General features: G+C 39.2%; 3 protein-coding genes across 4 annotated transcripts; 2 read left to right on the top strand and 1 right to left on the bottom strand.

Moving 5' to 3' along the window:
* Nucleotides 1–2,901: 2,901 nt before the first annotated feature.
* trip13 (thyroid hormone receptor interactor 13) lies at nt 2,902–9,177 on the bottom strand. 2 transcript variants are annotated; one of them, XM_051406816.1, is made up of 14 exons: nt 9,042–9,177; nt 8,731–8,814; nt 7,541–7,691; nt 7,329–7,455; nt 6,603–6,658; nt 6,431–6,521; nt 6,239–6,311; nt 6,090–6,153; nt 5,907–5,993; nt 5,619–5,725; nt 5,327–5,480; nt 4,092–4,204; nt 3,893–3,962; nt 2,902–3,812 (listed from the first exon to the last, which is right to left on the bottom strand). In XM_051406816.1, the coding sequence occupies exons 2-14, from the start codon at nt 8,802–8,804 to the stop codon at nt 3,717–3,719; spliced, it is 1,263 nt and encodes a 420-aa protein (XP_051262776.1). In that variant the 5' UTR covers nt 8,805–8,814; nt 9,042–9,177; the 3' UTR covers nt 2,902–3,716. The 2 variants fall into 2 exon arrangements, with proteins under 2 accessions (XP_051262776.1, XP_051262777.1); XM_051406817.1 differs by lacking the exons at nt 8,731–8,814; nt 9,042–9,177 and adding an exon at nt 7,797–8,046.
* A 39-nt stretch (nt 9,178–9,216) lies between these two features.
* Nucleotides 9,217–15,607, top strand: brd9 (bromodomain containing 9). The gene is made up of 17 exons (XM_051406797.1): nt 9,217–9,371; nt 10,014–10,234; nt 10,322–10,453; nt 10,547–10,685; nt 10,790–10,847; nt 11,503–11,647; nt 11,734–11,844; nt 12,547–12,734; nt 12,902–13,034; nt 13,245–13,320; nt 13,434–13,529; nt 13,658–13,790; nt 13,882–13,993; nt 14,135–14,191; nt 14,288–14,393; nt 14,916–15,086; nt 15,304–15,607. The coding sequence occupies exons 1-17, from the start codon at nt 9,323–9,325 to the stop codon at nt 15,402–15,404; spliced, it is 2,028 nt and encodes a 675-aa protein (XP_051262757.1). The 5' UTR covers nt 9,217–9,322; the 3' UTR covers nt 15,405–15,607.
* A 409-nt stretch (nt 15,608–16,016) lies between these two features.
* zdhhc11 (zinc finger DHHC-type containing 11) lies at nt 16,017–22,364 on the top strand. The gene is made up of 11 exons (XM_051407452.1): nt 16,017–16,498; nt 17,444–17,662; nt 18,151–18,329; nt 18,419–18,520; nt 18,639–18,763; nt 18,888–19,043; nt 19,149–19,267; nt 19,352–19,401; nt 19,490–19,550; nt 19,640–19,715; nt 20,051–22,364. The coding sequence occupies exons 2-11, from the start codon at nt 17,444–17,446 to the stop codon at nt 20,188–20,190; spliced, it is 1,227 nt and encodes a 408-aa protein (XP_051263412.1). The 5' UTR covers nt 16,017–16,498; the 3' UTR covers nt 20,191–22,364.
* Nucleotides 22,365–23,530: the final 1,166 nt, after the last annotated feature.

Here is a 23,530-nt window from a genome sequence, read left to right as displayed (position 1 = left end):
ATGTCTGCACATAGACATATGCTTCTAAACCAGAAATAGAATAACATCATTTATGAAGGACTACTTCAGGCTTCCCAAATTTCCTGATGTGTAGGTGGAATTATTAACATCATTATTAAATACTTGTGCTACTAGTTTGTATGCTATCCACAATCTGATAGACTGTCCTTTAACATTTCCATTATTGGTTTTAGGTATGAGCACAACAGATGCTAAAGATAAACTTTTGTTTATAAAAGAACATGTTTTACTTCAACTCACCAGACATCAAAAGCTCTTCAGCAGTTTTATAGTTTGTTTCCTTTGGCAGGATGTTAAAGCAGGGCTCGGCCGCAGGACACATGCCAAGTGTTATGAATATTCATTTACTTAGGCAACCTTATGAAACCATGAATGTGATGTTAATGTTTGGGAAATATGCAACTCCTGTGCAGATTATCTTCAAAATGAGGAGATACGTGACTTGGATCTCTGAGTGTTATCTAGACATAAACTGTTATTATACAGTTGGTGTCAATCCCTCACACGCTCACTGCTCTGAAGTGCTGCTGTCATATAAGAAATTACAGTCTGTGCAGTAAACCTTGTTATCTTTATCTTTGTTACCGAAACAGGGGACTGCCTGCAGGAACATAAGAGACATGCATTCTCTGTGCCACTGGAAGAACATCTTATTTTCTGTCAGTACTCTACTATATCTTAGTGTCCCAGTTTCACTACCATACCATGACGAATGTAAAGTGCAGCTATTATATTCTTCCTGTCAATTTGTCTGCCATTTGACTTCTTATAGACACAGGATACTCAAATCACTGTCTGCAGTTGACAAGATGAGCCAGCATTTGCATAGCTCATTGATGGCAGCTTTCTTTGATCCCTCTTGCCGTGCCTAATTATCACTATTTCTTTATGCAGCCTGGCTCCCAGGATTCTGCCTCTTTACAAGGTATCTCTCCCTCATCCTCTTTCGATGACATGCATATGGGATGCAGAAAAATCTCAGAACTCAAGCACAAACAACAACTGATACAGTTTCTGACAGGCTAGTGTAGACTGGGAACACACAGAAGGGGAGCTGAAGTTGTCTTTTAAGGGCAATGTTCTCCTGGATAAAAGTCCTGGTTTATCATCAAAGGCTGTCATGTATATGAAGAATTGAAAAGCTGAAGACACAGCTGAAGTTTTATGGGCTCTCATTGTGTATTTGTACAGAGGATGTGAATTATCATACTGACAAAAGAGCAGGGTTTTTCTAAATCTGTGTCAATCAATGCAGAATCACACTTTAAAATCATCTTAAAGATCATAAATCATAACTTCTTTAAAAGTTGAATCTGTGATTTTGCCCTCAGAGAAATGAGCGATAGTTTCCATGGTTTTGTGCGCAGCTCTGTTCAGTTTCTTCTTAACATGCCTATAAGTATGTGTGTAAGTTAATCACCTCCCTATGTGAATCACCATTGGCACACGCACTGATATTCCATTGCTGTCAGCCATGTACCTGAACAACGGTTGAGAGGATAAACATCAGACTGTTTGTTTTGTTTGGAGTTTTCTGACATTTTCAAACTGCTTGAAACTGTGATAAAACCCTGTAACAATAAGGCTTTTGACTTTTCTTCCTTCTCCGTCTTGATTGCCTTTTAACAGCTGCCTGCTTTTGGACCAACTACAGTCAAAAGAAAAGGGCCTCCAGACAGAGCAATTATGGTTTTATTTACCATGCCCGTTCTTACAGCTCTCCCTTTCTCTATCTTTCTTTTTTCTCTCCACTTTGTGATCATTGATCAGATTAGAGAAAAGTACAGCTTCCTCATGCGATTCATTTCACATTAAAAAAAAAAGTCATTGGCATAGGAAAATAGTGGGCGCCAAACAATTAGATGTAAAAAGATACTGTTGCATTAAAAGGGATTATTCACACAAACAACAGTTATGTTTCCTTAATGAAATGAGGGCTTTATGGGCAAGGGGAAATCCATTCTGGGTTTCTTGTAAAACCCAATACTTAAGAAAAATCTGTCCTTGAAGGTCTTGATTAGAGTATAAACGTTTTGCTTGATCTTAACGACAGACTTTCGACCGTACAATCAAATCCAGCAAAATGTCATGTGAAAAGAGCTCAATAAAACACCCACAAAAGTTCAGCTTAAGGGTGACAGTGATAGAATAGAGCAGGAATGAAGCGTGTGAATAAAGATGAAATCAATGTTTGCTTTCCTTTTACATTCAGGAACAGCCTACACAATCCACCTTTGAAGTGCACTGAAAAAGCTGTTGCCCAACAACAAACAAAGGGCACATTGTCTGAACCCGGCAGCTGACATGCAAAGCAGCAGAGTATTCACAGAATGCAAAACATGTTCATACGAACAATGGAGCCACTGATCTGTTCATGTAAACTGTGCGTACGACTGATACATTTCAAAAGTGAATCATCTTTCAACAGTTTTGTTTGTAGGTCAAATTTGGTGGCAACCACACACAAACACACACTGTCAAACAGTATAACCATATATCACTTTGTGCCCATTCAGGAGCCTGTCTCATAAAGGACTACTGTGTAAGCTACGTAATTGCACTTTAAGTAAAACCTAGAACAGCTTTTTAACTTTCAGATTTGTGAATGTACATTTAATATTTGTTGGGGTTTCTGGTTTTACATATTTAGATAACTTACATGACATGAGCTCAAGGTCAGCTGCAATCTGGTTTTATTGCTGTGGTCATTTAAACTTACTGCCCTTACTGTGATCATCACGTATCTCATAAAATACACTATATAAAAAAAAAGTCTTTCCATGTGTAAAACTGTGTGACAGCATCTGTACACCACCAAGTGGTGGCCCACAGTCTCTGTTAAAATCTCCAAAATGACTCTATTTTAACAACTCAACAACACACGGTTAAACAATGTTGTTTATTACAATGTTATATACAGAATAAGGATGTAATGAACAAATGCATACAGAGTTTAAAGAAGATTTGTTATTAAAGTTTAAGGACAACATTTTCCAACATAAGTTGGTTTTGTATAAAAATATGAGCCTTTTCTACAGATCCTGTAGATGGAGGTATCTTTCTGAGCTGGAAACTTGTATTATAGAAATGAACAGCAGACAATGGAACCAGTTAACAAAAACACTTAAAACCACAACACAGCAGTCAGAAAATGTTAACCTTCCACAACAAATTGCATCATCTATACTGTATTTCTGATGCTTCACTGTCTACTGAGGCCTACAGCCTATCATGGGACTGCTTTTCATTTCTGTCCAACAAGCTGCCATTTCAGTGGGAAATCTCCAACAAACTGACAGACTGAGCTAATGTGTATGCAGTGGTATCAATACAAGACACTGAATATATTGCCAATAATTTATGCCACCACAAATCGGAACTATCCCTACAACATGAGAACAAAAAAAAAGCTGGCAGTGTTAAAGTTAAAGCTTCATGTTACATAAAATATCAAATAACTAGGAACAGAGTAAACACTTGGGTTAATAGCACAAAGAAAATGAAAGCTTTTGGTACTTGATCTTCAACCAAACTTCCTATACTGGCTATTATATTGAACATAGTGCTGCCAAATGAATTTAATTAGGCTTTTAAAAAAATGTAATTGTAATTTTCCAAGAAACAAACAAACAAACAAGGCACAGGACTGAGAGCTCATAACAATCATGTGTCAGCCTTTGGGCATTGTAATAAGTTCAGACACTGTTGACCAGATTAGCTTTTTCCTCTTTCTGTTTATCCACAGCTTGGTCCAAAGCCTCCAGAAACCTCGCAATAGTCACCGCCGGCGTCTGCAGGCAGACAAACTACATTAAAAAAACATATTACTTTCCCCCCCTACATTCTCCGTAGAAGAAAATCAATTACTTACCTTTACAAACAGTGCATGGGCTAGAAATGGTAACTTCCTGAGTGCTCTTCCACTCAAACCTTTGCTTTTTCTGGAAATTAAAAGAAAAACAAAACATTAGCTGCTGGCTGTGTCGGTTCTCATGGGCACTCGATATTATGATTAGAGCACAGAGACAGTGTGATTTGAGTGTTATGGCATTATGGGAGGCTGTACTCACAGAGCAATGTCCCTCAGGTTCAGACTGTGTTCCGACACCTCACTCTCTGCAAAGCCCATCGTCTCAAGCTCAAATATGGTAAACAGCTGCTGCCGGGGGTAGATTATCTGGCACTGCACATCACACATATCACAGACATATGGGAAATTCTTATTTATCAACTGACACAATTAAATGTAAAGTGTTGCTGCTACGGACATTTTTTTGTAAAGTAGTTTTTTTTGTTGTTGACTGAGTTAAAGTTAAACATCACTATCTTGTTGCGATATTTATATCACACATGCTTCTAAATAAATTAATATCTAATGGTATATAATCTTATTGATTTTTTTAATTTTAGGCAAACAAAGAAACAAATCTGCAAAGTTAGTAAGATTTTAGGTTTCAGCACATATCAGTTGGTTTCAATTTCTTCTTCTTGATATTAGCACCCAATATTATTCTTGCGCTGCCATTTCACCACAGGCAAACGTCTACACCCACGGGGCAAAGGGGGTTTTACAGACATGGAACGTTATACAAGGTTGTGATCCAGAAATTATATCGGATCATAGCCTGGGTGCACAGCCTGTTTGACTAGCTCCTGGAAATTTTCAGGGTGTGTCCAAACAAAGCAACCCCTAATGCAAAATAGCACTTTTGGCACCAATGTAGAATTTGCCACACAACAAACGTTGGAGTAAATTATCCCAGGTGATTATATAATAAAGACAACATTCAAATATTATATTCCCTTTCTGCCTATAGAGCCTGCTTACATGCTGTGCCTTTAAATGGTGTTTTGTTCCCTGAAATGGTTTTTGAATCGTTGATGTGATTTCCATTTTGTTGACTTGTTTTGTAAAATGCTGTTGTCTTTTCTATTTTGCCAAATTGAACATATTGGTGAATGGACTGCAATTTATGTGCCCCTTTGATCCACGATGCTTTACAATTTGCCTTTCATCCATCAATTCAAAACACGCAAGGTAGTGGTCTAACCATCGGGAGGAGTGTCTTACTCAAAGGCACTTTGACATGTGGACTGGTGGAGCCAGGAATCCAACTGCCAACCCTTTGATTAGTGGACAACCAGTCCATAAACAATCCCACATAAACTAGTAGAATAATCACACACACAAAATAAGCCCTGATGTTTGAACATGGAAGTGAAAGACTTCTTAAGGCATTAAATGATGAATACTTGCAAATATTGTAAATAATGATAAAAAAAAGTTGCTAGATTGTTTGGTCACCCTCATCAGCTCCTCCAGACAGGAGAGGTAGATGTTGTAGATGCCCTCCTCAGACGGAGGTCCGATGTACTGCTTGATGTCAGCTCTGTCCACAAACGCCAAGTCTATCTTTTCTGTCATGTTGGATGTTGTCAGGATCACAACGTTGGAATGTCTGAAACATGAACCCAAAAGTCAACACAAAACAAAAGTTTGATGGATGGATTTTCTAGTGAAAACACTGATTAAGAGTGGACACTCATCATATGCTATAAGACAGAGGTTTTAACACAGTACATAGATGCTTTCTGACCGTTTGATCTGGTCCAGTTGAGTGAGGACAGAGTTGACCACTCGGATGGCGTCAGAGGGCTCCGTTCCTGCCTGGCAGGCATTCCTAGCTGCTGTCAGACTCTCCACCTACCCGCCATCAAACAGGTTCACAAAAGGAACAGCTTTAGTCACAGCAGAGACTCTCCTGAACATGGGTTACAACAAGTGCACAATTAAGTCTTCTGTTTTTAGTAAATCTGGAAGCTATTCAAGGAAGGAACATACTCAAAAGTTATAATTAATAAGAGTTCATTTCCAAGGTGTTTACCTCATCAATCAGAACAAACACAAGAGCGTCTTTGTCATCAATCAGTTGTTGGATCTTTTGAAACATCTTCGTGACCAGCTTACCACTCTGTGACAAACAGGAGTTATTATCTAACAAAATGATATCAGTTTGATCTAGAACATCTTCCAACTGAACAATTTAACATAAACGTGCCAGGTGTACCTCTGAGAACCACTTTGAGAACAAGCTGTGGCTGTTTATCTCAACAAATTGCCCATAAGAATACCTGCAGGGAGAGGAGTGCATTTTGAAATAATAGAGTAGGTGCAGTTATGGCTGAAGCGGTTTCACTATAATGAGGATTGTCTTACCGACTTGACAGTCTGATTGAAAGCTTCTGGGCAAGAGCTTTGCACAGTGATGTTTTCCCTGTGCCTGGGGGTCCTGAATGTGGGCATACACAAGGTAAAAATCAGTTCAATCAAATCAGTTATTTTACGCACATCACCTCTAACACAATCTCAGCCAATAAACATCACTGTAATTAATCATTTGTTATTTACCGTGAAGCAGCACAACGCGGTTCCATGAAATCAGGTTGCTGTCGACATTTTTTTCAGAGAAGTGAATTGTTGTTGTGACATAATCCAGGAGCTGAAGGACATTTTTAAAAATGTGAAGTTTACAGTACGAAAACATTATAATTTCTTCTCATTGCATATCTTTTTTTTATACCTGTGATTTGACTCCTCTCTCATAAACCAGACTCTCCCAAATCCCATGGAATTCAGCTGTTAAAAACAAACGAGATGCAGTCATTTTAGCGCGATATTAAGCTAAGATAAGAAACATAAAATTACCCTTGTAAGCTTAAAAGGTGGTTGTAAAAACAAGTGGTGTTTTTCACATAACAGAAAAAAGGTGACTTTGGTCAGGTTTGATTACAGCTGCTAGAAGAGATTCCAATGAATTCAATGTTTTTACAGCAGATCACTCAAACCACTACTACAGCGTAGCCCACTTGTACTAGTGCCCAATCATATTAGAGCTGATATTAGCTTATTCCAGATGTATCTGTATATATTTTGGTCAATAAGTAAAAAAAAAATGCTGTACAGAAATCAAATTTGCTTAAAAAATTACCACTGGCCAACATATCATAATCAGACTTTTTAACTTCTTTAATATCAGTATCAGCCAGGCTTTAATTCATACTCTTAATACGTTCCAAAGTCATATTTTACCACAGTCAGCCCCCTTGTTTCCTCAACAAGTTCATGCATGAGGACTGAGACAGGATCAAGTCATAGTGTACACCTTGAAAGAATTATTGCTTCCTGTTCCTATTAAGTCTTGCCTGCCTGTACAATGTCAGCTGGAAATAAATCAAACTAAAAAAGCCAGATTTTCTCAACATGATGTTCTATTCAATGTGCTCTCCTCCACTAGGTCCAGTGTCACCTGCTGGCAGCAACCAGTGATTGGCTGCTGAAAGCTCCTCATCCTCCTCCAAACTGAGCGTGCTGGGTCCATCCTCATTCAGAGTGAAGATATGAACGGAAACAGAGCAGCTCTTCAAATCAACAGGCTGAGCGGGAGGAAAAAGTTCATAACAAATGAACAACTGCAAAGCATTATTACGTCATTGAATTAAAAACAAAACAATGTGTTACCATATTGTCAAGGTCAACTAGAACCACAGATTCCACGTGTTTCTGCAAGAACTCTTCATCAAACTCTGTCCATCTGTAGTTTCCAAAGACCATGCTGTGGCGATTCAGTAGAGCCAGAACATGCATCCTCACGTCAGAGACTTTAGCCGTGCTGAAACATAGAAAAAGTGCACAGGAAAGTGTAGCTGTAATTACATAATATTACATTATCATTAGGATAAAAACTGATTATTTTCTCTCCTGGGATGGCTGATACAATACTAATACCAATATGGGTTTCTGTTTTTGTAAGAGTCTTACTAGACTCTTGAGAGTTGAAAGCATCCAAACAATGTCAACCAGTGTTGAGTATGTTACTGAAAATTCATTATTAGTCATTAGTTACAGTTACTTCTGTCAAAAGCAATTAATTACTCTACCAATTACTGCATATAAAAGTAATTAAAGGCTGTTCCAGTTCTCTAATTAAAGCACACAGCTGTCAGCTATAATATTGTAGTGTTGCTGTGGGACAAGACAAATGTAACTAGTCATTAATAGTCCCAACCAGCAGAGGGCAGCAAGGACTAGCGTTCCTACCAGTAAGCTACAATTACTGTCTTTGTTAGTAAACCAGAGGGTTCAGTAGGTGACCCCCACACACGTTCACTTTAACCCAGTGAAAGCAAGCACACCTTTACTAAACTGTCTTCAGCCACCATAAGTTCAGGTGACTTAGATCATAAAGCTAAAAAACAGGGGGATACGCTCACATGCGCTGTGTTTGTCTGCCATCGTCTGAAAATTTGTTGATTTCTTAGACCACCTTTAAAGTTTTTATTCGATTCTTTAATAATGATAATAATAATAATAATACACAATATAGCCATGTTTCTTTAGTTAAAATACCTTAATTGGGGGGCTTTTCCAAGTATGTGATATATACACACACATTTTTTTATTATGTTTTTCTGGTGCGCCTTAAAGTCTCCATGACACCTCATGAATATTCCTGTAGTTCCGGCCCTGCTACTCTGGAGTACTTGGATCGACTCCTGATTGATTAATGAAGGTATTTTGAGCATACAGTCAATGAGTCGGACGTATTGAGGGAAAATGTCACACTAAATAGCAGAGTAATGAATGGCACATAACGTTTAAACTACTTTTACCTTATGGGACAAATACATTATTCATCCAAACAAACCCACCTGTGAGATTTAACATGGACCTCCACATGAATGTTTGATTTCTGGTTTCCCATCTCCATTGTGTCATCTTCCATTCCTGGACAGCTGTGGACATCAGAAGAGCATTCAGCAGTTAACTTATCTAACTTAGTTAAGTGTTCAATCCTGTGCTTACCAAAAGCCACTTTTCCATTTCGTTAGCTAACTTAGCTTTGGTATTTTGTAGCTTAGCTAACGTAGCTGGCTCACGTTAACGTCTCTGAAGGAGCAAAGTAAACAGTTCACGAGTTAGACCGATAAAACCGATAAAACCGATAAAACCGGACCCATACCTTACACCATTTATGTTATCGATCTAAGTACTTGCATCAACCACAGTCCTGGTACCCAAGGAACTAGCGACGGTCCGCTGTGCTGTCAGAAAGCCGAAAGTTGCTCAAATTCAGCGCGCTGGTTTGTTAAACCGGAAATACATCATTTGTTTTGGGGTATCACTTCCGCATGCCGCTAGCTTTCTTATCGCAAATATATTTGTTACAACCAGAGCAACGCTAGCGACTAGTGGCAGGATACCTGCAATTAAACACACGACTTCGGATATAAATACGGAGATATGGGGAAAAAACACAAGAAACATAAACCGGAGTGGAGAACAGTCGATGGTACCTGACTGCACGTTTTACTATTAACGTAACGTTGGTTACCGCAGCGCGTTTGTTTCTGCTAGGTAGCTTTCTGTCAGCTAACTTAGCTTAGCTTAGCTTAGCTTAGCTGGCAAGAGCAGCAGATTTGCATCGTTGTTTTTTTTTTCCTGCAAAACGGTGCACACACCTCGGCTCTACTATTCAGCTGCTGTTCGTGTAATGCTTTGCTAAAAGTTAATGATATGATATATTAAATACGTTTTGTTTGACTGTGATCTGAAGTTATAGTTAAGATAGTAAGCTAGTTAACGTTAAGTTGTATCTGATTTGTATGTTTTTGTGTCATTTAGATTTTTTTTTTCTTATTTAATTTGTATTGTTAGTAACTATATAGACAGATAAATCACCAGCTATAGAATTACCTCAAATAAATCAACAGTGGACTACAATACAACCCAATCACAGACGCTACAGTGTATTACATATACTCTGTGTCCAAAACCTATTTAGTGTCAGAAGTAACATCAGACAACATTTAGAGCATTCCTACCATATTAATCCCAGTATCATTCCACATCCTCACCTACTCCCACAACTTTTTACCCTGTGCCATGATTCCTGTCTGAACCATCGCCTTCATCTTGTTTGTTTTGCTTGTAGACTATGAGGACAAGGCTCTTGAGAAGCCCCTGAAGCTTGTGCTCAAAGTTGGAGGAAGTGAGGTGACGGACCCCTCAGGTTCGGGCCATGACTCCAGCTACTACGATGACAGATCGGACCATGAGCGAGAACGCCACAAAGAGAAAAAGAAGAAGAAGAAGAAAAAATCTGAAAAGGATAAAGACAAATATGTGGATGATGAGGACAGAAGGCGGCGGAAGGTTAGTTTACAAAATAATATTCTACTTTATAGTGCCAGTGTTTTTTGCCACTGGAAGTTAAAAATTGCCGTTCATCCCATTGTACAGGAGGAAAAGAGGAAGAAAAGAGAGCGAGAGCAGAATGAATCAGAGGCTGCGGCAGCTGCTACAGCTGCCACCAGTGCCGGTGTGCCTGTTGAACCTTTCACATTGCCAAAGAGTCTAAGCTTAGGATTAGAGGTGAGTAAACCTAACTTAATCCTGAGATTATGACCAATCGCTTCTTAATGATTTTGCTGAAAGGTCACTCACATCATAAATGAATCTCATCAGCCGGAAGAGAAGAAAAAGAAGAAAGAGCGAGAGAGAGAGTTTGAGCTAGAGCCTGAAGTGGAGGAGTTTCACCCCGATGTGAAGATGGAAATGGATCCACAAGGAGACAGACCGGTCCGAGCATGCAGGACACAACAAGGTAAGAATGCCTGTCTATGAGGACAACGTAGTAGTACATTACATTTTACTTGAACAATTATACACTTGTAAATGTGTTAACATTTTTATGTTTGTCCAATGTAGAGAATGAGTCCACTCCTCGTCAGCAACTCTTGGAACACTTTTTGAGGCAGTTGCAGAGGTGAGGAACACGGATGTAGTCTAATTGCTGCATCCACCTGTGAAATCGGCCTCCTGCACTTTTAATGCCACAGATCCAGAAGCATAAAGACTAAGAGTTAAGGTTAAGGCAGATATTTGTCCTTTCAGATGAATCCTAATTTTTTGGGGGGAACCCTTTTGCTTGAACACAAACACCATTTAGCTCATGTGCCCATCACGTCGAAATGAGAACTTTGCATAAAACTTGTTGCATGAGCCAATTACATAATACCAAAGGGAACAAAGCCTTTTTGATTTTCATGACTTTCCTCTGCTCCCAGTAACTCTCTAAAAATAGCAACATTTGCATTTGTTGTTTGTTCCATTCAACACCTACATGTTAAATATTGTCAGGTGCAACAAACATTTCTTCTTCTACAGGCCGTGGGCTTTCATTCTCTGGTCTATTTGAGTATTTATGATATTGCGTAGAGCACAGGCATGAACTTCTACTATACGCCGCTCTTTTGAAGAGTTCACAAGCAAGATCCATTCATATAGATCATATTGACCAGACAGATAACATGCCCTGGCATGATCAGACAAGTACAGTTGCTCTCAATAAGACAAGTCTTAGTAACATATAAAGGTTGATACACTGAATAACATTAACGGTGCATCACTTGTCTTTCCAGGAAAGACCCCCATGGATTCTTCTCATTTCCAGTAACAGACGCGATTGCTCCTGGTTACTCAATGATCATCAAACATCCTATGGACTTCAGCACCATGAAAGACAAAATTAGAAACAATGATTACAACACAGTTACAGAATTCAAGGTAGGGGTACTTTTCAGCACAAACAGATACTTTACGTATAAGATAAGTTTACCCTAATACATGTTTGAACACTTTTTGGCTTTCAGGCAGACTTTAAACTGATGTGTGACAATGCCATGGTCTACAACCGACCAGAGACTGTCTATTACAAGGCTGCCAAAAAACTGCTCCATACAGGATTCAAGATGATGAGCAAGGTAATGACGTCAAATTGTATAAAAGAAAACTAATTTCTTATACTAGGATTTTTTTTTTGGTAACCCATCCATCTTATCCAATTGAAAATGTTATATTGTTATTTACTTAGACACTTGTATTAGTGATTCACCTTTGTTTTAGCTTTTGATCATGCTGTAGGTAGCATTTCACTACTGATAGGTATTTTGACTTCAACTTAAATGCTTGAATGGAGTAGATCAAATTGTCAGTTGAATATTTCTGGACTTAATTTGTGATTTTCTTTGTTGATCGCTATAAGAAAATATCTACACTAAAATATATTTTCGTTAATTGTACATATGAATTTGTAAGTTTGAATGAATTTGAGATGGATAGACAAGCAGGCTGCAGAAATGATGTCACCTAGAGTCCAATCATGGTGACAGTGAGTAATGGAATATATTCAAAGCGCTATGACATTTTCAGATTCCTAGCAGCTGAGCAGTATGAGTCCTCCACGCAATTACAATGCATTTGGATTTATTAACCCAACCAATGACTATACATAAAGTAAACCACTGATGTCAATGTCAACTGACCATGGGTGAATTTAAAACACCACTGTCGTCATCAACACCTTTCTACTGTCCCTTTCTATTCGGTTTCCTCTCTTATCCATACATTACTAGCTAAGCAAACAAAGTTAAGTGTTGTCACCTTTTCCTCTGCCCTGCGTACAGGAACGGCTGTTGGCTCTGAAGCGCAGCATGTCTTTCATGCAGGACATGGACTACACCCAGCAAGCAGCCATTTTGGGAGATGAAGACCTTGCAGCTGATATACCTCCTCCAGAAATAATCCCCATCCCAGTGGAATCAGCTAAGAAGTCTAAGAAACAACCAGTCAAAGACATGAAGGAGGTCATCAGGTATTCCGTGTTTCTAATATCTACGTTAAATGTGACTTTTTGTGTACATGTATGTAAAGAAATGTAATCAAAAGGGCCAGTAGGGAAGTCCCAAGTGTTTGATGTTCTGTGATTCAGGACCCTCTCAGTATAATGAACCGATAACACCGTCACTTATGTTATTCCAGTTACCTGTATGAACCAGAGGGAAACGCTTGCAGCTTGACTGACAGTACAGCAGAGGAGCATGTTCTGGCACTCGTCGAGCATTCGGCAGATGAAGCTCGGGATCGGATCAACAGATACATGCCCAACTCCAAGGTTTCCTACTTATAAATGACATTATAAATCCCCACTCAAAAATGTTTCTACCACCTATAGCTATATAAAATCAGGTAGTAAGGCTTCCATGCTTTGAGCTGGTCGGTCTTGACGTGACCGAGGTATGTTGTTATTGTCAGTATGTGGGCGTCACTTCTTGTCAGTGTAGTTTGTGTTGACAATATATTCTCCTCTGTTCTGTATTTTCAGATGGGCTACTTGCGTAAAGAGCCAGACAGTTCCCTTCTATATACAGTTGTAAATCAGCTTGATCCTGATGCAGAAGGTTTGTAATCATTGTATAGTATTTTAAGCATCTTTTAGAATCCCATGTTCAGAAAACATCTGCATTACATGAGTATAATATGTGATAGACTCATTTGTTCTTATTTCATGCAGAAGAGGAGACTCATAAAGTGGACCTAAGTTCTCTGTCAAATAAGCTCCTGCCTGGATTAACAACCTTGGGTTTCAAAGATGACAGGAGACACAAAGGTATGTCATTAAGTGCACTTTTGTTGATTTCATTCATATTAGTTATTTTAATTGTCCCATACAACTAATAACAGTAACTAATAATGACCACACTTATAATAGTGGTTTTTTCTTCTTCTTCTGTCTAGTAACATTTCTCAGCAGTGCCTATAACATTCAGACCCTTCAGAAGAACTCCATCTTTCCAGACCTGCTGTCTGATGAGGTAGACATGCTCTATTCAGCATATGGAGATGACACAGGGGTACAATGTGCTCTCAGGTAGGGGGACTTTTCTGCCATAAGTTAAATTATTTAGTAGAATAAATGTGTCCTTGTTTCAGCTTGTAATTGTGATCACTTTCACCCAAAGCATACAGGAGTTTGTCAAGGGCTGTGGAAGCGTCACAAAGCACTGGGTTGACGGGCTTCTGGACAAGATGACCGCAGGCGATCATACTAAAGCTGTTGGTCAAATCCGACAGGTATCTTGACTTGTATTTAATATACAGCCATGTACAGTTTTAAACACATTAGTTCCACCATCCTTTCTGTCTGTTGACCAATTTTTACCACAGTTTCTGCAGTGTAGGCCTGTTGTGTATGATGCTTATTTTACATTCCAGAAAAGAAACATGATGCTGAAACCTGATGAAACTAAATCCAGCATCTGTGACATGCAGGTACGCTGTAGTTGGTGTTAAAAGTGGCGGTACATTAAAATAGTGACTCGACTGTCTGATTGAAGCTGCATTTTTGTGTTTTTGTTCTTTTTTCAGATGTCAGATGCCACCGGCCTGGGAGAGAGTGGTTCAGTCCTGGATTTTATGTCAATGAAGAACTATCCTGATATGTCTCTGGATATATCCATGCTGAACTCATTAGGTGATTATCCCCATCAACACTCATTTATATGTACACCAGTAATCCAGCCATAACCTAATTAAGGTATTAAGACGTGGAAGATGTCCATGTAAACGCTAAGCTAGCATTATGTTAATGTGATAAGGCTTGCAGTTGCAGTAAGCGTAACAAGGGTAAGCTGTGTCGCAGTATTGAAGGGTATTATGGCCACTTAAGCTATAGTCCTTATCACAGTGGCCTGGGTTTGAGTCCAACCTGCGGCCCTTTGCTGTGTGTCATCCCCTGTCTCTACCCCCCTTTCACGTCTATCTTCAACCATCTTATGAAATAAAGGCATAAATAGCCCCCAAAAGTACATGGAAAGGCAGAGTTTTTACTACATTTTGAAACACAGCATTCAAAAGCTCTGCTATCCTAAGCTATTTATTAGTGTGCGCATTTCCCCTCCTCCCTTTGATGTGTACTTGCAGGACAAAACCTCTTTAGAATGGGTTGTTCAATTAATTTCCAATAATGATCTCACCTTCCCTCTTTCCTCTCCAGGTAAAACCGTGAAAAAAGAGCCAGGCAATGATGAGGGCCAGCAGCACTTTGATGATGCAGACAAACTCCTGCAGGAGTTCCAGGAGGCTCAGGTCGACAGAGTCGGCTCCAGACCCTCATCCAACCTGTCCTCACTCTCTAATGCCTCAGAGAGGGACCAGCACCACTTAGGTATCGGCAGTAGGAGTAAGACTAAAAGATTAAATGCTCAGAAAGGAGCACTGCTAATTCTTTTTAGTTAGTTCACAGTTTTAATTTGATTAAACATCATATTATTGTCATGAGTAAACATCAAATGTTACAGCTCCATTTTGCTGCAGAATTTTCATTGCTTTCCATTTAAATACCAGTGCAACAACATAAAAACCACATTTTCTTTTATCCACAGGGAGCCCGTCACACCTGGGTGTTGGAGACCAGTCTGAAATGGTTCATGATCCCTACGAGTTCCTGCAGTCTCCGGAGACGGAGAACACGGGCAACAGCTGACCACACACACTGCCATTTTGTTATCCGGGTGTTACCAGCACTGGATTGTCAGCCTTGGACTGTTTAAACACTGTGGAGACAGCAAGAGCCTCCGAACTGTTTTAAATACTGAATATGATTGTACAGAATGTTTGTAGCGTAATCGTATGGTTTTGTATGAGTGCAACACTTGGAAAATAAATGTTTGCATCTGTATTTATAAATGTGTGTGGTTCAATAAGTAAATGAAACAAAAACTGTTATCACCTACGTTATACTGTGGGAACAGCTGCAAATGTAGGAACTGTATACAAGTATTGCTCAACCAAATTTAGCACATTTACAGTAAAATAATGTAAGGTAATCTGGCAGCAGTGAAGAGTCCACTGATTTCTGCAGCAACTTCCACTCAGGCTTCAATTGAGCAACATTTACTTTTACAGGATGTCATGGTATGGGTTAGACACAATAGGGAAGTGAAAAAGGCTGTATTTATGCAGTATACATTAACATTCAATATAATGTTACGTGAGAAAATTAAGATGAAATACGGGCTTTCTTTTTGAAAGCAGAAGTGTATCGTGCATATCTCTTGTCAGCAGTTCCTTCTTGCTCTCATGGGAACAAAGCATTGGCTGGATTAAGAAGCATATATTCTCCTGGGCCTAAAAGTATGATAAAGAATCGCAAAGACTGAGCTCGATAACCAAGCTACATGCGTGTTTATTCAGCCAGTGAAGGGCCACAATAAAAAAAAAAAAAAATGCTGGGTATCTTGAAGAGGGCTGTAGTGCACATGCGCAGTAGGACAGTTTCCATAGCGCTGCGACGACCTGCTGAGTGAGTTGATTCTTCAACTTCTGACTCACGTCCATCGGTGACAATTCCGAGGACACCGGAGCATTTTATATCCACATCTACGGGTTACCTTTTTTAAATTGTTTTGCGTTTTCCTGGTGGTGTGTTTTTGGCCATCATGTAAATTTGACTTTACTGAAGCACCTGCCCGGCTGTCTAACTAATTATGGGATATCAAGCGGTGGAAATCTCCGTCTGTATACGAACAGGAGCTGTTATTGTTTAAATTCTAGGGTCGCCTTCTTCCACCGGAAAAAGTAAGTCATTCTTCATGGAAATGTATTTTTTTTACAGACCTAATATCCTATAGGTTATTATTGCCATGCTTTTATTGTTTATTGTAAGTCGTAAAGATATAAAACAACCGAGTTTTTAAGCAAATAAATGTCAACAACTGTCAGGAAGATAAACAGCCATAGAGGTTTATTGTCTTTAACGTTACTTGACGAGTAACGTTAAATAACGTTAAGTCTCACAGGTCCAACAAAAAAGCATTACTAAACCGCCTTCTTGTTCTGAAGCTCACACATTGTTGATTGTTTCCAGGTTTTTAAACTAATCTGGAGAACTTTTTTTTTTAACACAGTTCAAGTGTTATGTCAGGCGAAAGGCCCAAGAGCAAAACATGTGATGGCTTTTTTTTTTTTTTTTAACAAACAAAGAAAGGGATGTTGCATTTTGAGTAACTCTTTTACTCTGGATCAGCTGTTTTCTGTAGGGTATGTGACAATATCCTCCTTGTTATTAATATGCAGGGGTCCCTTTGTCATTTGTAAAGATGGATGAGGTCTACTGCCTCCATCACACAAGACACACAGCTGCAAGTTTATGAAGTAACTAAAACTAATGCAGTTCAATACAACAGCTGAGCCATAAATCCCACCAGCATGAAGGTTATTCTGAGAGGTGCTTCTAATATTTTGAGCACCCCATTCATACTAACAAGGTTAACCCAAGGCTGCTGAATTAGGCACCACTGTTTGAAGTACACCTAGCTAAAAAACTAAAGTGTAGGCCCCTAATGTGAACAGTCACTATCTTAAGATCAACTCATTTTCCTAACTCATTTCCCCAGCAAATGCGGCTACACTCTGCCGGAGCTAGCCTTGCCTGTAGCGTGAGTAATGTGGACGCTTTGAAGACACCTGGAGGAAGCTTTTCCCTCGACTGACTGTGGCAATCCTCCTCTCGTTCTCTTTTAGATGAACTGCTTCAGTAAAAGGCTGAGACGCACATCTCCCATGCGCGGCACCAGTAGGAATGAACTGGTCCCCTCCAAGCCTCCCAGGATGAACGGGTGGTCGTGGCCCCCTCAGGCTTTGCAAGTGGTTGGCTGGCTGCTGTACAGCTACCTCGCCATAGTCAGCTTCGGCATCTACATCCCTCTTCTGCCTCCGCCGTGGAACCATGTGACCTATGCCGTATCCTTAACACGCAGCTGGAGCCTTACTATCATTGCAAGCTGACTGTTAAGTGTGAAGCTTTCAGATTTGAATATGTAGCAAACATTAGTCTCTGCTACAGTTTTGTTTGTGCTGCAAGACAAGGATTTTGTTGTCTGGGCTGTCTGTATGAGTCCCAGTCACAGCAGACGTGACTCGGGTCTCTGTTTCTGTGGTCTCTATTAAGCCTAAAAGACATAATCAGTGGTGTTTTTGTCACATGTTGAATGCTGCATGATGTCAACACTAGTTTATTGAACTGAAGCTTCACTCAGCCATAAGAACAGTTGATTTCTTCAGACCTGACTTTATTTCTCACACAAAAGATCCACTTGTGTGCAACAGTTTGCAGTTTCTCACTCGTGTATACTTGTGCCACTTATTATACTGCACTTTACTGCACATTTAATCACACATTACAGCATTTTTCCAATATTGCTATTTTCCTTGACTCTTGTTGTGTACAGCTGACAGCCATCGCATTTGTTGTACACTTTTTCACCCATATTGCTGCTGTGACTATAGACCCAGCAGATGCCAGTGTCAGGGCCAAACGGAGCTATGCCAGTCCAATGCCGCTTTTTGACCGGACAAAGCAATCGCATGTCATCCAGGACCTACGCTGTTACCTATGTGATGTCAGAGTGTATGTATCCCAAGCAATGGTGTCTAATGTGATTTCATTTAATTATTAAAAAAAGTTTAATGATGTTATCATAATTAATCTTCATGTAGTGGCCCCAAAGTAAAACACTGCAGTGTTTGCAACAAGTGTGTGGAAGACTTTGATCACCATTGCAAATGGCTAAACACCTGCGTGGGTGGCAGAAACTATTGGTAAGACAATGTTTTGGACGAATTAGTGTGCTTCCTAGTGTCTAACTTCATACCTGGTGTTCAAATAAAATGTAGAATGTTTTATAAATTAACATCAGGTTTTGTGTGTTGCCTTCAGGTGCTTCTTTGTGGCACTGTCCTCTGCTACACTAGGTGTCTCCCTGCTCGTTGTTGTCATCTTGTTCATATTTATTCAGCATTACCTGGATCCAAACAGCTTACGGACCGCCCCGCAGTTTGACAGTGAGTCACCATAAGTCTGAGCTTTCTTTACCTGATTGAATAGAGGGCATATAAATGGCTTTAATAATATTTTTGTTTATTGCACCATTAAAAACTGTATCTGTGTTGCTCCATCTTTCTGTAGGTATACTGGGGAATGGTACCTGGCTGGTGTTTTTACCTTTAGCACCCATAAAGACTAGTTCAGCTGGACTCCTTATATTAGCCTTCATAACAGTCATGCTGAGCATCACCTGTCTGCTGCTGCTCGGCCATCTGCTTGGCTTCCACTTTTACCTCTGTGAGTCACAATCTTCAAGGCAGATATTGGATAGGGCTATTTTCTCCTCATTCAATCATTAACCCTCATAATTTTCCTCTTGTGTTTCTCCTCTTGGCTTGACAGTTTATAAAGGAATAAGCACATATGATTACGTAAAGATGCAGCGCCAGAAACAAGCCAGAAACCAAGACATTGAAGCAGGAAATCCACATGATGCGACAATCAATAACAAGGCCCCACAGGTGAGACCTGTCCTTTTTCTCTCACTGTCGCCACTTGTTCATTCGGTCATGTGTGTACATTTCCCCTTTTTTTTTTATTTAAAGAATCTGGAGACTTCAATTGACTGTGAACCAGCATTATCACAGAGTTCAAGGTAAAACTCATTCCTTACAGTTTTTGTTACACTATTAAAGCTTATTTTGTAGGAAAGGATAATCAATGCCACTCTTGTTTTCTTGCAGTACCTGCAATATTGATAAAGGCCCACTCAGCAGCCGGATTTCTGAGTCCATATGTACTGAGGTAAGCATGTCTACTTACATCTCCTTTTGAATTATTTTACATTTACATCAAATGGGTAATACTACATTAAAAATTCTGTTTTGGTCTAGTTGGAAAACTTTAGGAAATCAGCAGAAAAGGAAAATAGTTTCCATTATGGCACAGAAAACCCCACAGAGACAGCAAGTAAGTACTTCACTTATCATTATCACTACTTTTTTTATGCCCAGCTCATTTACAAATACGGAAGAGCTAAAATATTAGAAATGCTTTACAGTGTAATACAAACAAATAACACACTGCAAACTACAGCCTAGGAGAAGGTTCACACACTGCATCACAGTGTGCAGGGGTGTCTTTTTGTCTGGTCACTTTTTATATAAGGACTGTAAAAGTATGCATACAAATCTGTTACCTACAGATTATGGGACTTTTGTGAGCTGCATTTATTTGTATGGATTAACAATATTAGTACATGCAGTTTAATAATATTTATCTCTTGTTGTTTCCTGGCAAAAAAGGGGAAATGTGTATGAGCGACAACAAAAGCTGGAAGCCTGGCACTGAAGAGGCTCAGAGCTCCCGTGTGAAGTCCGTTGACGGTGTTCCTGGAGTGCAGGACCCTCTGGGCAGCTCAGTGATGACTCCAGATGAAACTTAGCAGTAAATCAATGTCTGCATGGCCATTTGTGAGGATATGCTGCTCTGAGGAACTATTTATTATGAAAATATGCTTCATAAAACTGAACCATGCAAACCACGGACCATTATTAATGAGGACAGAGGACGTGCTGGACTTGATCATACAGTTTTAACACATCGTGGAACAGTTTTTGTTTGTCCCGTACACATTTTGTACACAGTCTGAACAAATATGGACCTGTAATTGTATTTTGTTCCTTTATTATCTACGCTACGTGTTTTTATGACGACAGTTGAATTATTTAAAGCATCGTTTTATCTCACTGACTTATGAGCCAAAGTCCAGCCCCACTTCCAGCCTCTGTTTCACTAGCCTGAGGCTGATGGATGGATGGATGTATTTTGGTATCTTCCTGGAAAAACTGAAACATGAAACTGAGTTTACTGTTCATATAAGCCAAATGGGTATCAAGTACTGTACTGACAGTAACATTTTTGCATCTTTTACCTAATGACCAAAGAGAGAATTCTGTATATTCTTTAAGTGAAAGTAGTGGAGCAGACACTGGTTTGAAAAGGGGACAGCACATAAGCTTTTTTATTGCTGTTTTATTAACTGTAGATTTCACAAAGCTGGTGTTATTCAGCAATTGTTGTAGCAACATTTTATAGTAAAGAATATAAATTTAAGCTTTCCTGTCTGCTCCATTATTTTTTTTATTTTTTTATTCTTTTTTAGCCAACGTGACCAGACAGTCGCACTATAGACAGCAAATGTCCCACCACGTCCAGCTTCTACCTCCTGTTTCTAGACTTTCGGTCTATATTCTTAGCTGAATTCTTATCGACTAGTTGAATTTATCCGCAAATATGAACACTCATTCATCAGCAACAGCTTTGTCTATTAGTGGAGAGACGGAGACTCATGTTGGGCCAAACACAAAGCTTTAAAGAGGGTGTTCGTAGATGGAAATCAAGGACATGCATGCATTTATTTCTGTTTGAGTCGTACAAGATAGTACATAGTAAAACAACCTTGAACAGATCAGTGCAAGACACTACGTTTAAATTTGTCATAGTACAATTTGTCACCTAAAAATATATTTTCAGGCAAGTGAAATTAAATGGATATCATGCCTGCTAATCATATGTTGTCAAAGGAACTGCAGAAGATTATGGGGTGTGGGTGTTAGCTCACCTGGTAGAGCGTGCTCCCCATGTACTTACCACAGCATCATGGACCAGTGGCCTAGGTTTGATTCCAACCTGTGCTGGATCCCCTCTCTCCCCACTTTCCTGTCTATCTTCAGCTGCTCCTATCTAATAAAGGCAATAAAAACTACAAATATCTTTTTTAAAAAGATCACTGGGTGTAGCAGAAACATTCTGTAGGCCAACAGGAAGGTAGAGGAATGGGATAAGAGCTGGAGATTGAGTTCATTCTGAAAGTAAATTGGACGAAAAAAACATACACATTGAATACACATAACTAAGCAATTTGAAAACAGCAATAAATTACCAAAGTAGAAGATCGAAAGTGTTGCAGCAGAATAAATTCAAAAGATCAGGAGCTCTGCAGTACTTTAACTCAACAGCACCTCAAGGCTTTTATACTCAAGACTACAGGATGTTTGGATGGCCCTGGATAGTGAGCTTATTATTGGTGACATAGCAGAGAGCACAGAGCTCCTGCTGAAACTACTAATTCAATGATGAGGTAGGATTATGTGTTTATTTTCTATTCTACTCTGTGACATGTCTGTTCATTGACATTTCATTCTTTTTACACACCCCTCAGATTGCTGCTGCTGTGATATTTTCAGACCTCTTCGTGTTCCAGGAAGGAACTTCATGTCATTTGTGATCCACCTTGCTGTTATTGCAGAAGTTTTTGAATTATTTATCTATTGTATTCAGGAATTTGACATAGGGGTTGTAGCTTACTTAAATGTTCTCCATGTATCCTTGTTGTGTTTGTCCACCTGGCACATATTTTAACCAACAGAGAGCTGTGGATGATGGAGGAACAGGGAATTGGGGTGTTTTGAGTGAAAATTAAAGCATTTTGTTTTCTTTTTTCCACAGTTACCTCCATTATTTCAGACTGGGCTGCCTGTGATGTGACACACCTTAAAATGAGTGAATATTGTGTAATAATTTAATGGATGCAATTAAATATTGTTCTACAAATTGTGTAAGTTATCAAATCCCATAAAAAAAATTTACAGTGGGACATGGACCACATGTATGCGTGGTGTATTGTAGAGTGTGTATTAGTCAGCACTAGGACTGCATAATATGGAAAAAAAAATGTGAGTGAATGTTCAGTGAAAAATGTGTTCTTACATCTGGAGAACAAGATTTGTAGGTTTGGGCATCTCTGCAGAGCTATAGTACATTATAATGCTATTTGTCACATATTTGACCTTTTATCAAAACATTGCAGCTTCTGCAGTTTGGATATTAACTTGGAGATATTGCAGTTTCAATAATATTTAAAATAATTGTGCAGCCGTAATCAGTACTGAGTCCAGAGCATTTTTTAAATTCCTTGTCAATCCCTGTATGTAAATAATAATGTTTTATGCTTCTTTGTATTGTTTGCTGTCTTAGCAACACCAAAAGGTTGAAGCCTCAAACAGTGAAGTCTATCAGTTTAAGTAAAGAAAATAATCCATGTTACAAAACTACACAGGTTGTGTGTAAATATTAATGCTTCCTCTTCTATTTATTAGTTTCCATGAAAGGAGACATTTTTAAGAAATTTCAAATGCTGGAAGCCAGAGTCAGATGAAGAGGCTCAGGGAAAATATATGCAGCTCTCATAAACTATTCATGAAACAGCCTCATGATCATATGCCTACAGTACACACACACACACACACACACACACACACACACACACACACACACAAACACACAGAAGATATATATATATATATATATATATATATATATATAGATATAAGGTTGACTTGAACAGAATGACACAAGTTTGATATCAAGGAAGATCTTTTCAGTCCAGTGGACCTTTTCTAAAGAAGCAAGATTACGTCCTTAAGTCCCTTTTGTGTAGTGTGGCTTCATTGTAACTGCTGATGCTACATCTGATAGAGGCTGCTTTTAACCACACAGTGGCGCAGTTGAAGCAGCTTGAGGTGGAGTATTATGTCATCAAGTAATTACACTTAGTCCAGGCTGCTTTCATTATGATCACTATTCTGAGCCCTTTCTTCTGCTCATAGGCATGCATGTTTTTACTGCTTGCCCATGTCTTTGAATTGTGCATCTGAAAGCTTGGTACTGTTATATCATTTAAATCATCAGCAATGCTGGAGATTACATAATGTCCGTCCATG

The sequence above is a fragment of the Dicentrarchus labrax genome, unplaced genomic scaffold (assembly GCF_905237075.1).
Source record: "Dicentrarchus labrax unplaced genomic scaffold, dlabrax2021, whole genome shotgun sequence".
Lineage (NCBI taxonomy): Eukaryota > Metazoa > Chordata > Actinopteri > Moronidae > Dicentrarchus > Dicentrarchus labrax.
Note: the sequence above shows the minus strand (reverse complement) of the source record. Positions and strands in the feature narration are given on the sequence as shown.